This window comes from Zalophus californianus, chromosome 14 (genome assembly GCF_009762305.2).
Source record: "Zalophus californianus isolate mZalCal1 chromosome 14, mZalCal1.pri.v2, whole genome shotgun sequence".
NCBI classification, from domain to species: domain Eukaryota; kingdom Metazoa; phylum Chordata; class Mammalia; order Carnivora; family Otariidae; genus Zalophus; species Zalophus californianus.
Window position 1 is genome coordinate 62,679,863 of NC_045608.1, and position 14,887 is coordinate 62,694,749.

The window sequence follows — 14,887 nt, forward strand, 5'->3', positions numbered from 1 at the left end:
GGAGTGTAGCTTAAGGAGTATTTTTAATTCCAAAAATATAGGTTCCGTTGTATCAATAAGTGGTTGTTCACCACCTTCTTTTTTCCTAGGTTTCATGGTAGGACAGCTTCAACATTCACATAAGAAAACATAAGAAAAATATAACATTCATCTAAGAAATAAAGGCATTTTATGGAAAAATAGTAAAATGTCGGGTCGTATGCAAAGAAGCTGAAGAGTGGGAAACTTACTGTAGAGTAGAATGGCAGGGAAGAATATTTGAATTTGGGGATTGTGTGGGATTTTCAAAAATAGAGTTTGGATTATGGGGAACAGAAGAAGAGAGTCAAATAGAAGGATTAAGCAGAGGTGTGAAAAAATGGAATAAAAACAATCTTGAGATTGGTCATATGTAATTATTGGATAGACAAAAGGGAAATTAAAAAAAAAAAAACCTCTACTATGAAATGCTGTTCATTTCAGCAGTATCTGTTCTCTTTAATCCAAGAACTACAAACTCTTTGAACCACTATTTTAGAAATAAGTTATTGTCACTTATTCAAATAACAGGGAAATTTAATTAACACCTCTTATTCCCTTCGTATTGCAAGTCAGGGACAAAAGAAGGTAATTACAATCAACATTCAGTTTGTTTTACATACACTTTATCTCTTGACTGTTTAGGATTAATAGATTTGTTAATAGATTTGAATAAGCCCATACTTTCTGAATTTTTTAAACAATTTTTTTTTTTAATTTCATGAAGTGCATTTTTAAAATCATCACAAGTTTCACTTTAGACATTTACTTTTTTTTTTTTAAAGATTTTATTTATTTATTTGAGAGAGAGAGAGAATGAGAGATAGAAAGCACGAGAGGGAAGAGGGTCAGAGGGAGAAGCAGACTCCCTGCTGAGCAGGAAGCCCGATGTGGGACTTGATCCCGGGACTCCAGGATCATGACCTGAGCTGAAGGCAGTCGCTTAACCAACTGAGCCACCCAGGCACCCTAGACATTTACTTTAAAAGAGCCATTCCCTTTGGTATCAACAGATGAATTTTCTTAAAACATTAATAGCCTCTTTTCAGAATACATGACTCTTTGAACTTGCAAAGCATAATAATGGTTTCATTGTTAGATACTGAATCTTTTATGCCTTATAATTAAGCAGTAATCCTATTCTTTGAGAGTTTTCTTACAAGAAGGATAGAAATATACTCTCCATTTGCAAGCAGTGGTACAGAGCTGACATTGGAATTCCAGTAATGCCTGTAGTGAAATGGAGAAAAGTGGAGCTAGGTTTCCTATTAAAGGATGGATCCCATTAAATAAGCCTTGTGTGATGGCTGATACAGTTTGATGTTAGGATTACATGATTTATTTTAAAAAATCAGCTTTGAATCAAAGATTGGTCAGTTAGGTTATCTGCTTAAGTGCTGAGTATCATTAGAAATTATATTGGTAACAAAACATTATATTTTTTTGAAGATTCATTTATTTCAGAGAGAGCTTGTGCAAGTTGGAGGGAGGGGCCGAGGGCAAGAGAGAGAAATCCCTCAAGCAGATTCCGCACTGAGGATGGAGCCCAACATGGGGCGGGATGCCACAACCCTGAGATCATAACCTGAACCCAAACCAAGAGTCAGCCTCTTAACTGACTGAGCCACCCACCACCCCAAAACAAAACATTATTTAAATAATTAAACAAAACCAAGGAAAGTTTATCTGTACCTATAATATTGTAAAATTCTCATCTCTTTGACTCTTGAAGGGTAGAATGGTATTTGTCTAAAAAATTTGTAAAAGACAAATGGGAACTCAGAGTGAGAGTAAAGCACAAAATAAAGAGGTTAGTTTAGCTTAACAGAGGATACATGTTTAGTTGAAGGCAGTGAAATCCTTAACAGAAGTTGATCAGGGACTTTTTACCAAATCATGGAAATTTCAGTGATTGCATATTCCCTTGAACCTTAAAGCATTAGGAGATGATGCTTTCCCAGTAAGCACTACAGTTATCAAAGACCTTATTCTGAAAGTAGTTTCTCATCTTTTTGGAATCATGGGCTTCCCTTGGGAATTTGGTGAAGTCTATGGATTTCCCCAGAAATCAAACTTATTGTGGTTTGGGACCTCTGAAGTCCATTTTAGAATTCTGAAATGGTGTTTTTCAGTCATGAGTAACACACAGAACTGTTTTAAATAGAAGTAAAACCCATTGTGTTGATACTACATTTTATAATCTTAAGTATGTATGACATAGAACCTGGTATTAGCTTCTTATGCATGTACTCTTCTATAACTATAAAGTAAAAACAGATTTATAAATTAAATCATGTTACAGACTAGCAAAATGTAATCCAACAACATTAATGTGACAGATGAAGTAATGTTGAAATTAAATTGTCACTTGTTGCGTGAATATGGTACAGATAGTATAGTGTGAGTTTGAGTTCAGAGTGCTGTTAATATCATATCCCATGTGAATATTCTTCAACTGCTTTTCTCTCCTTGAACTACTTTATAACCTTTGTTTGTTCAGGATGTTGTCATGTAATTTCAAGGTATAACCACTTCTGCTTCCCTTAGTGTTAGCTGGAAGCAATTGAAGTAGCCTTGTTGTTTAATACCAACCCAATCAAAAACAGTGAAATCACAGGATAGTACTAAGTAGTAAAGATCTAGGTGATCCAGACTCAGCCTCTATTAATTTTATTATAGGTCTTCATGGAAACGAGGCTACAAAAATTATAAAACAAAACAACATGTAAGAACTCTGTGGTTTCTAGAAGGAAATTTCTTGTATTAACAATGTTTTTAAAAGTTGTCTAAGCTGTAAATGTGAAATTGAGATATCATTAGTTAAATTCATGCAAAATAGTCACACTGAGTGCTCCTGCATGCTAGGCATTACCCTAGGTGTCAGTACTATACAAAAATAAATAAAGCAAGATTCTTGATTATAAGACCCTTAATGGTTCAGGAAGAGTTTAGCTTGGGGGAGAAAGCTAAGGGAACAAATACTTTCATTATACACTTCGCTGAAGTGTTTTGATACGAATAGGTGGGGTGGGAGCCTCACTAGTAACTCCTTACCAGATGCGTGCCAGATGTGTGCCTTGTAGGTAGTGGCCCTGGTGTGCGCTAGAGGAACCATTTTGCTAAGCTGTTATTTTGTTATTTTGGGGGGGAACAACACCCTTTTTTAATTCTCTACAGGTTCCTTGCTCTCTCTATCTGACTATAGTTCCTTCTCCCCTCACCTCCCATCTGTCCTTTACTATAATAGATAGACACATGTGTTTAAAAAGTTTTTAATGAGACTTCCATCAGCTCCCCAATTTGAACAGAACATTTTAAGCCTGGTGTAAGCTTTAAAAAAAAAGACAGGGAGATGATGTGGATAAATGGAAAACTTTTTTTCAGTGCAGTGGTTGCATTGATAATGGCCACTTATTCTCTAGCCAGGTGTTGATAGTGTTTAAACCTTTGGATACTTGTTACGCATATTCATGTGTAAACTGTTGTTTCTCTTTATATATGAATTCCATGTCCTAGATGTAGTACGATGTCTGCTCTGTACTCCAGATCATTTTCAGGATAGTTTTCTTTACTGTTGTGTGAAAATAGCACCAGCGTCTATGAATTTTACTTAAATTTAAAATCATTATTGATTAAATTTGGACCTTTTTTTATTACCTGGCCTTGGCAAATCTGAAGTTCTTTCTCATTTTCAAAGTTGTATAGGATTTCCAACTTAATGTATTATTTAGTTTTTCATTGTAAAAACAGTGCCTGGGAAGAGTTGCAAATAATAAGATTGCTTATCCCTTTAATATTTAATTTTACTAATTCCTGGCAGTTGTGGTCTCAGGTCTAAGGGACATAAATACCAGTTCAGTATATTTTAAACATCTTTAAGTCGGTAGTTATTAATATTTATTTTTGAACAGAGTTCAGTATTTTAAATTTTTTTAAAAGGTGATATTTGAAATATTTAAGATAATCATTTGTAAGCACCTTTAAAAGACCTGGTCGTTAGATATTAAATAGCTTGATTTGGTTTTGCTAACGCAAAACCACAGCTATGTTCCTCTTAGGGACATAGCTTCTAAAATGGGACGAGGCTATAGATATAATCATCCTTGACTTAAATGGGGTTTTTTTTTGTTATTTTGCTTGACACACTCATCTACAGCTTAGTTGGAAATAATTACAATGACAGCAGACATTTAGACCATTTACTGTGTACCTGGTAGTGTGTTAAGTATTAAGTATATTATCTCTCTTAATTCTGTCTTATGAGGTAATTAATAGTAATAACCTGTTTTGCAGTTTAGAAAGTGAGGCTTAGAAACATTAAGTGGCTTTGTCAGGGTCACATACCTGATCGAGTGAAACATGAAGGTGTTAGTTGTACTAAAGAGCAGTTACATGGCTGACTCAGAGGGCCTGCCAGTGCATCACTGTTCACCTGGGACTTCATGGCCACACCTAGAGTCACATTGTTTTCTGTTTCCAACAGTGACCTAATGATGGAGTATAATATTCACAAGTAACAGTAATGATGCTCAGAGAAAAAGGTAGAGAGTTTAGCTAACATGGTAATGGTAGAATTGATGTATAAAAATATTTTGCAAGGTGGCAGAAGTATGCCCAAACTCAATACATGTACTTGAAGGAGGAAAGTTTTTGGCTGCAGCCCTTGACAGGGTGGGGGTACCTGAACTTCCCAAGTACATGATGGAGGATAGGTTTTCACATAAAACAGGTCATATAATGTATCACAAGATAAACAGGAGTGGGCAGATTGCACGAGGGAGATTTTTGGCTGGCTTTTTAAAATGAATTCATTCCTTCATTCAACAGTGAGTGCCTACTGTGTGCCAGAAACTATTCTGAGGCTGGGGATACAGCCATACACAAAAAGGGCATAAATCCCTGCCTTGGTGAAGCTTGGGTTGTAGGATCCAGGGGGCTACTTTTTCTGTTAAAATGTATGCCTCTTTTATACCTACTTATAAGTCACAGGATGCTTTATGAAATCAGTGGTGGTGAATCATTCTCTAAAGTGAATGATGGGTTTAGGTAACTGTCCTAGGGTTTGTCTTCATGGGCACTGCAGCTGTCTTCAGCTCTTGGCGGACATAAATACTGTGGCTTCCTAGTCTGCAGCTACTGAGTGACATGGATTAGTTGAAAATGGTTCAGCTGAAGCTAAGAATGTAATTTGAAATTTGGGGGATTTGGTTTTGTTTTGGTAAGGGGAATAGTGATAAGTTAAAGGGTTCATCTCAGCAATACTTAAAAGAAAAGGTCTTCTGCTTATGAATGGAGTTTGTGTAAACTTTAGCATGAAAAATTTGCTACAAGATACTAATTTCTGCTAATCCATTAAAAAGTTATCTAGCCTTTGGCTGTCTTTGATTCTGAAGATCTAAAAGTGAAATATAAATTAATATTACTCAGATTATTTTAACTGTAGTTTCATCTGAATAAATGTAAGTTAAAATGAACTGCAGAATGCTCTGAAGACCACTCCCAAGCCTGGGTTTAGAGGATTAAACAATTTAATAGACTTCATCATGAATTGATATTCTTTATGAAGAGACACTGCTTAGACCAATTATATGACATATCCCCTTCTCAGTTTTTAAAGATAATTCTGGAAACAAATGAGTTTCTTATCAATATCCAGGCAAACTCTTCCACATAGACTTCGGATATATTTTGGGTCGGGATCCAAAGCCTCTTCCTCCTCCAATGAAGCTGAATAAAGAAATGGTAGAAGGAATGGGGGGCACCCAGAGTGAGCAGTACCAAGAGTTCCGTAAACAGTGTTACACGGCTTTTCTCCACCTTCGAAGGTAAGTTGATTTGCTTGACATAAAGAATTTTGATAAATTCATTTCATAGAGCAAGAAAAGGAGTTGTTCAAATGTATACATTCTTTAACATCACTCTTTTCCAGAATGACACGGGCAAAAGTATTTCTTAATGCACATTTAATATCTATTTTGATAAACAGTCTGATAGCAAAAGAAAAAAGAATTTCTTGCTTTCCCACTAATTATTTGATTGCTAAATGCCACCAGATAGGAAGCTGACATTCCATAAGATTAGGCAAACATGGAGGCTTCAAAATCAGTGGGTTATAATCATTTTAGTAAAATATACTATGTGTGCTTTTACAGTGCTGGGATGGAGAAAAGATTAAGAAGCTTCATAACCATTCACCTCTCCCTGAAGCCAGTCTTGAAGGATTATAATCACGATGTTGAGTTCTTTTCCTTCTCCCAAACTCACTTCCTGTTTCTTTATCAAAGAATGAAGTATTTAGCTTATTTAAAGTGATACTAATCCATTCATTTTTATTCTGTAGCAACTTTATCAGCCTTAGTTTTGGTTGTTCTTCAGGAGCATTTAGAAGTTTGTTAAATGATGGAAGAATAAATGTTACATATGATTTTGTCTCTTTAGCACCGCATCAGTCATCCTGCTAAAGGAAGAAAGTTGATTTTTCTCTATCCCTTCTTCTTTCTCCAATGCCCTCTATCTCTGCTTTTTCCATCCGAGTTTACTTAGGACTTAACATCAGAAAAAAAAAAGTCATGCTTGTTAAATTTAGGACATGGCTCCGGTGATTAGTCATAAATGACAGGATCATTTGACCCAACTTAACTATGCAGAAACTCCCAGCCCAGGCGACATACCTTCTTACATCTCTTCTCATTGAAAATATATGACCGGTAGACAGTAAGTTGCCTATGCATGTGGGCTCTGTCTTGTTTGTCTTTGTAACCTCAGTTACTTATGCATTGGTTAGAACATAGACACTCTGTATGTTTATTAAGTGAGAATCTTCAGTATTTATATGAGAAACCCCAGAACTTCTGCTTCATATCTGGGGTGAGGTCATGTTCCTGGATGATGTTGATGCTCCTGGTCCTAGGAGAATGGCTGTACCTATTAATCAGATTTCATCTTCTCAGTGACTCATAGGCCACCATTGTTAACTCAGTCTGTACCATGTGTCACAAACTCTGACGTGCATGTTACAAACAGCCACACTATTTTTCCTTTAGGTGGCAGAGTGACTCAGTTTTACTTACCAGAAATGCTGAAAGAATAATGAGATCAGTGCTCTTTGATTTGTCTGTTGATGCAGAAGCACTTTCAGAGAGATGAGATGAGAGTTCCACTTTAATATCTGGGATTTTTAATTTAAAGTAGTCAAAGCCTACCGAAAACTAGATGGAAACATGGCCTTCTCAGTGATGAGGCAGACAGAATGAAGTGATAACTAGAGAAATGTCAAAGGTGCTCTATCTTACTGAAAGCAGAAGGAAAACTGTGCTTTATAAACTGTCATTGATAGTGGATTAATAGCAATTCAGTAGAATGAGAATACAGGCAGGTTATTAATATGGAGCCAAAGTTAACTTTCATCACTACTAAGAAAAATCAGATTAATCTAAATAATTTTATGTTAAGTCTTCATGAAAACTGCTTTATTTTTTAAAATTTCACTGTACTTTGGGTAAGATCAGCTAGACCGTAATATTTTAATCAACATTTATTTTTCTTATTTTTAATTTTTTTAAAGATTTTATTTATTTATTGACTTTAGAGGGAGAAAGTGCAGTGGGAAGGGGCAGAAGGAGAGGGAGAAAGAATCTCAAGCAGACTCCATGCTGAGCGCAGAGCCTGACGTGGGGCTTGATCTCACGACCCTGAGATCACTACCTGAGCAGAAACCAGGAGTTGGACGCTTAACTGACTGAGCCACCCAGGTGCCCCCAACATTTATTTTTTAATGTTGTATTTTAGAACATTGTTCTGCTAGTAAAAAATTGCCTTTATACCATAAGAATTAACCTGATACTTAAAAGTGTGTTTAGAGCTAAGGTTATTTGGCACTTTTTAAAATTACGGTTTATAGGTATGACAAACCACCTTCTTTTCATGGTTTTTTATTGATGGCTGATCATTTTCTGCAGCAAGAAACCATTCACTAACATTGGACCATGTAAACAGAGCAGTTCCTTTTGAACTAACTTATGAATGGTTACAATTGTATAGATGTCAGAACACATTTTGTGGCGTTCTGATTTTCATGTAACAAAATATATTATCATCTCTTTTATTAATCAATACCTAATACACGAGTAATTGGTAAATTTGGTTTTTGAATACTGTCTCATGGCAAGAGTAATGCTAAAATATTTTGTGTCCAAGGAAAACATAACTCCTTCTCTTAACCCACGTATATGCCAAACATTAATAGACACTTAGGATACAAAGACAGCCTAAATTTTCCAGTAAAAATACTGAAATTAGGAATGCATTTGACTATATCAAGTAAAGTTCTTACGTTGTCTGAGAATGTTTGCATAGTTACCAAACAGCCGTGACTTTATTGATCATACTTCCTTTCATCATTAGCTTCATTGTTCTCCCTCCTTGAAGTAGTACACTTATTAAATAAATCTTTTTTTTTTTTGGTAGGATTCTTCAATATTTATTGCATGCCAAGTGGATATACTGTAGGGGTAATAGACCTCTGGAACACTATAGGAAACCTCACTTGATATAGTTAAATGCATTTCTATTTTTAGTATTGAAGGTTTTCGATGAACAATTTAGACCATCTTTGGATGACTTTATACTTTCTTTTGATAATGGTTTTAAAGATGTCTAGTAACCTTTAAATCTTTTTTTCTGGGTAGAATATTGAATGACTATGCTATTTAATATATACTTTCCTTTGGGGGGGTCATGTGCCCTATCTTAAATGGAAAATGCAGGTTCATAGCAACAGATGTAAAGGATTAATACAATTAAGGTAGTGACAGATTTTCTACAAAGTAATTGGATGTTTAAGCTTCTTATAGAATATCTCATTTTATATTTATTTACATTTTGTTTTCCTTTGCTACAATAATAGCAGCATGGATGGCTAAATTAAAACCAACAGATACTCCAGAAAACATTAATGTTTGCCTTTTAAAAAAGAAACACACATATGCTTACATGAAGGCAAGCATTTTAACATAGTTCCTGGCTGTCCATTAGAATTACCTGGGGGAACTTTAGGGGGAAAAACAGTTTTGAGGCCCATCAGATTTACTTGGTCTGGGATTGGGCTCAGGCACTAATAGTTTTAAGAAGCTCCCAGGTGAATCTAATGGACCTCCAGTTTTGAGAATCTCTGAAATATCCCTTTCAAAATTGAGCTTTGTTTTCCCCTCCCTGTGTTACTCTGTGAATCTACCCTGTGATATATTCCTGAGAATCCCTTATGGCAAGATTGGGAAAAACTGTATAGTCAACAGAACAGAGTGTGAATAATTGAGGGTTCATTGAAAGAGCGTATTTTTTTCATGACATAATACGTAGCAGCTGGCTGTACTCTGCTGTTCCCATGGTCCTTGCAGCCCTCTCAAGTGGATCTTCTTGATTTCCATATCCTACATATCTCAAAGCTTGATGCCCTCCTTGCTCCCTGTTGCAACTTCCAAACCTTAGTTTGCCTTAGTTCTTTACTCTCTTTCACAGCCCATCTGCTTTAAAAAGGTCTGTTCTCACTGTCTCCGCTAACTTGCCTCCTTTTCTTCCTTCAGCCTTCTCCAATAAGACTTCCCTACTCTACTATTAAAACTAATTTTATCAAGATAAACAGTTACCTACACCAAATCTAGTGGCCGCTTTTCTTCCTAGCATCTTTGACACAGTTGAGCACTTCTTTGTTCCTGAAAACCTTTCTTAGATTTGGTGTAACCCACTCCTCTGTTTTCTTTTTGCCTTGCTGGCTACTTCTGCTGCTTTGCTGATTTCTTCCCTCTTCTGTCTGATCTTTACATGTTCAACTGTATAGAAGTTCCATTGTCAGTATTAACCTTTTAGTTCTGGATCATTTTTCCCCCTAAACTCTCTATCAGCATTTTCATCCAGACTTGTGACTTTCATTAGGATCCAAATGCTGATGTTTTGAACTGATGACATCAGCCCTGGTACCCCCTCTGAGTTCTCTTGTCTACTTGACATCTTGACTAAGAATCTGGTAGGCACTTCAAACTCAGTATGTCTAAAACAGAATATTACTGATTCCCTGTCCCCAATCCTGCTCTTTGTTCATTCTCTTTCTTATTTTGTGAACAACAGTAGTTTCCCATTGCTTAGGCTGAATCCTTGGTGACATTCAGTTCCTCTGCTCCCTCTCCCTTGCTCCGTTGAAACCATCAGCAACTGTTTTCCACTTCATCTCCAACGTACAGCCTGAGAATATCTGTATTGTTTCTTTTCTCCCTAGACAGCGAGCTTTTAACAATGCGTATCTCCTACTTGCAGGGGAAATACCATGATCATGAAGGTGGTTTTCTTAGGATGAGCCTTGTTCATTGCACTCTGGATGTGCTCACCCCTGCAATCCCCCCAAATGTGGGAAACTGAGCTGCATAATTTGTGGTAGTGGGGGACTGTGTTCACACTTCCCCTGAAAAAGATAAAATAAAAATGCGTATCTGAGTGTGTTACTCCACACTTTACTCAGTTGCTGCCAACCTGCGCATTTAGAATAAAATCGTCACTGCTTAAGATGGTTTCTCCCCCTAACCTATCAATCTCTGACCCATTTCCCTGATTTTTCTTTTTTTTTAAATCTTTTTATCAGTCAGCCAGGTGTGAAATTATGTTCTCATTTTATTTTGTGAGTCCCCCATTCTCTTCCAGAATGTAAACTTCATGAATGTAGGGACCTTGTTGGTTCAGTTCCCCACTGTATTCCTTGTGCCTAGAACAATGTATAGAGTGAATACTCAGTAAATATTTGTTGGGTGAATAAATACAATTATTATATGAGTAGAAATGGAATAACATCTGTGGTAATTTTTTTTTTTTTAATTAGTAACTTAAAGCTAGGTTAAAGCTGTTTAGCTATTACTATAAGTGAGTTAGGGCATAATTTGATTAGAAGATGACTTCAAGGTATTAGTTTTAATTATAGTCCCTCTTTTTTTTTCTGTCTATAGTCCCTCTAGATTTTCATGGACAGTATAAAATTCAGAAATGATAAAAAGGTAATTTGAAGTTTATATGAATAGTTATTTTTGTCTGCAAGTTCCGTTATCATTATAGTTCAACAATAGCCAGTTTTTAGGGAACAAGTTGTGCCTTTTTATATAATGGATGAGTAGATGGCTAGTATCACCTAATGCCTGACCTCCATCCCTAGAGAAGACATGCAAGGTACTTGTTGATAATTTTACTGAGATCAGCTAAAAGCCTTTATTGCCTAAAAACAAAGCTTCATTTACTCACATCCATCCCCAAAGTCAAACCTGATTCTCCTTTGTCACTAAGAGCCATCCAGAAAAATTATAACTGTCTAAGGGGAGAGTATTCTGGAGCAGGAGGTGGATTGTGCCCAGGGTACACTTACACCTTTCCCCACAAGGCTCCACTTCTGGAAATGAACATTTGGAATAGTACCATTCTTTCTAGAGAGAGAGGAAGTGGAAGAGTTTGAGGATTGGTGAGGATAAACCTTTAGTTCCTGTAGGGACAGCATAGTCCAAAGATGATATTATTTATATATCTAGCCTATCCTTAATGTAAGAGAGTACTAGCTATTTTCTCCTTCATTTAGGATTGCTTATATCCAGACAAGCCTCTGTAGTTCCTAAAATGGTGATTAATATCCCTGGGGGATATTTCTGAATGATTAGAGAGATGACAGTGTATCTCTTTCATTCCTTTAGCCATGACACACTGAGGTAGTCTTACAGTAGCAGATTCTTGACATCATCTAGCAAAGACAGATCTTCAGTGTTCACTAAATGCTAATTAGATATAGAGTGGATTCTCCTTAGATTTCTCCTAAAAAGAATATTCTTATTGTAAGAACGAAAAGAATGCCATTAGATGGCTACTCCAAAAGTTTATCCCATAGTGTGGGACCTAGAAAGGGCATTATATCAAGACCCCAGAATAAGATACTTTTCATTGAGACAGCTGATAATGGCACATTCTATATTCTGTAGGAGTAATAGTAAAGATCCAAGTACAGCTACTACTTCTGGGAGTATTCTTTACAGGAGAAAGAACTGCAGAAGTCTAACACATTGTTTTTTTGTTTTGTTTTGTTTTGTTTTTTCCCACTTTCCTTTAGGTATTCTAACCTGATTTTGAACTTGTTCTCCTTGATGGTGGATGCAAACATTCCAGATATTGCTCTTGAACCAGATAAAACTGTGAAAAAGGTAATTTTTATACATTGTGAGGTATATTAGTCTACTTTTCATATATAAAGGATATTAAGGTTTTAATAACCCATTTCCCCTTGATGTCCCTGACTAGACTCTTAAGTAACATAAATTAAGAAAGAGACCCTTTGTGTAATTTTTTTTACCTTCCAGAATGCGGTAGCCTCTCCAGTCCCTGCAGCCAGTTCTGTTCATACCCAAAATCACATGACTAGGTCATTGTATCTACAGAGAAAATCTCCATTGTATCTATGACCCTTGCTCTTTTTTCTAGAAAGTTTAGCACTTCTTTAATAATTCTGATAGGATATCTGATTCCTGGCACTCCTGGGCTATGCATGCTAAAGAGCAGAGACAAACTATCAATGATCCTAACTGGGAGAAAAGAGCCATTCTTTATCCTTCCCATCCATATCCTTGCTTACAGGTAGAGACCTGCCTTTTAACTCGGCCTACAAGGAAAAGAAAAAAGGATAGTCTTTGTGTAGGTGAACAGTGATTCAGAGTTGTTGTACCATGAATTCTAGCAAGGGATGGGAGAAAGGACAGCACATTTGAAGATTTTTGTCTGAATTAGCTTCTGATTCTCTGATTTGGCGGGGGAGGGCAGGGGGCAGTTGGAGGTAGTATGTAGAAAGCACTTTTTTTAAATCCAAAGATAAGATTATCTTCAATATCAGTGTGATTACCAATATTGAACTTGAAAGATAGTATAGTTTTTTGCCTTGCAGAAGTGTACAATTACTAAAGGACAGTAGCGTCTCAGAGATGGAGTCTCTATGGGGGATGAAAATAATACTTGGGACTAAAAAGCTTGTAACTTCTGACATTATGGACTCTGAACATTATTAGAAAGATTCCTCTGGATTGAACATTGTCTTAGTCCATTTGGGCTGCTATAACAAAACACCAAAGAATGGATGGCTTATTAACCACAGAAATTTATTTCTCATAGTCTTGGAATCTAGAAGTCCAAGATCAGGGTGCCAGTATGGTCAGGTGAGAGCCATCTTGGGGCTGAAGTCTTCTTGTACCTTCATGTGGCAGCAGTGCAAGGGAGCTCCATGGGATCTCTTCTATAAGGATTCCACTCTCATGACTAAGCACCTTCCAAGGCTCTACCCTAATATCTTTCACATTGGGCATTAGTATTTCAACATGGATTTGGGGGGAAGGAGGCACAAATATTCAGACCATTGCAAACATAAATAAGAATCTCTTTTACCTAGTTTTGTAAGTCTATCACAAGTATTAAGAGGGGGTTTTAATGGAAATACTTTATCGTTGAGCCATTTAAGAATATTATGCTCTTATTAAGACTTCATTTATTATTTTATCCAGCAAGCACTGTTCCAGTAAACTCCCTTCTCCCCATAGGAAATAGACTAGTCATCACACTGGTTTTTGACATGACTTCCTTTTTTCATTTATTTATTGACTAAAGCTCATTCATCAGGAAATATAATTGGTTGCTGAAAATTTCCTTGGCTGTAATTGATGGGTACATTAGATTCCAAATATTGTTGCCCCCTCCTTTTTTTTTTGCATTGATATATTCAGGACTTGTTTTGTTGTGTATTTTAAATCCATTTGTCTCTGGTCACATAGTCACTCTTCCCTGATTTCACTTGTGTTCAGAAGTCATTTATGAAAGTTCTCTAACAATATTTGCTAAACTGAGTCTTCCAATTTCTTCTGCTAGTTGTGTTGTTCTTGTTCTTATTAGATCTTTTATTTGTTTCTCTTTTAGAAAATCATTGATTTTATTGTTTAAGGACAGTGCCCTTTTGTTATAGCTATGTTAGTGGCACTGTCTTTTAGCACACAAAGCAGTGTATTTTGGGAAGAAAAAAAGCATGTGTATTAGTTATTTTTCTTTAGACTGGTACTCCTTAGCTGTTTATTCTAATTTCAATTACATGAACCTTGAAAAAAAAGGCATTTCACCATATATCTCCCCAAAAGGATTTTTCATAAAGGGTTTCTTTGCTTTCTACTGTTTTATTAAGAATATGAAGTAATTATTTACAACATAAATTTGACATTAAAGTCATAATAATATTGGGAAGTTATTCTGGAAAAGGCTAAAATTTGTGTCATATATTTCATTTTTTAAGAAGTATAGATTTTTATACCTTGTTGAAATAACAGTTGCTAACATTACTTCAAAGTCTTACCACTTGGAAAATTTTTGTGTTGACCTTATGAATGGAAACCAACTAGGGAAATATAGTAGCACATTTGAGGCTGAGAGAAGTACAGATTATTTAAATTATTTGAGTAATCATAACGAAGCACAACAATGTTTTCTTGTCTCCATAACTTTATTTAGTATATATCAGTTTTGTTTTAATTTTTTGAAAATTGAATACTTAATATATGGAATACATGATATTTTTGTTAATCATGTTTGTCTATTTCTTAGAAAACACAATTGCCCAAAAATGTGAGATGGAATCGCAATTTAAAACATATGATCATCAATCACAAACATTAAGTATCTGGTAGTAGTAGGTTAGTGTGCTTTTGCTTTGTGCCATGGGAAGCTTGCACAAAAGTTGCTTTAGTCCTTTTAATAATTTAGAACAAAGTTATCCAAGTAGTCTAATAAAAATAATGCATATTGATATAAAGCAAAGTGTTATGTG

The 14,887-nt window shown here is 35.8% G+C and overlaps 1 protein-coding gene and 1 non-coding gene across 3 annotated transcripts in view; both read left to right on the forward strand.

Moving 5' to 3' along the window:
* Window positions 1–14,887, forward strand: part of PIK3C3 (phosphatidylinositol 3-kinase catalytic subunit type 3) — a 136,707-nt gene that overhangs the window by 106,799 nt on the left and 15,021 nt on the right. For both annotated transcript variants that reach the window (XM_027576730.1, XM_027576731.1), the window contains 2 exons: window positions 5,675–5,843; window positions 12,146–12,236. In XM_027576730.1, the coding sequence (XP_027432531.1) occupies window positions 5,675–5,843; window positions 12,146–12,236 (260 nt within the window). The remainder of the gene's footprint in view (window positions 1–5,674; window positions 5,844–12,145; window positions 12,237–14,887) is intronic.
* Window positions 10,317–10,474, forward strand: LOC113913425. The gene has a single exon (XR_003517208.1). It is a non-coding gene; the product is annotated as a U1 spliceosomal RNA (small nuclear RNA).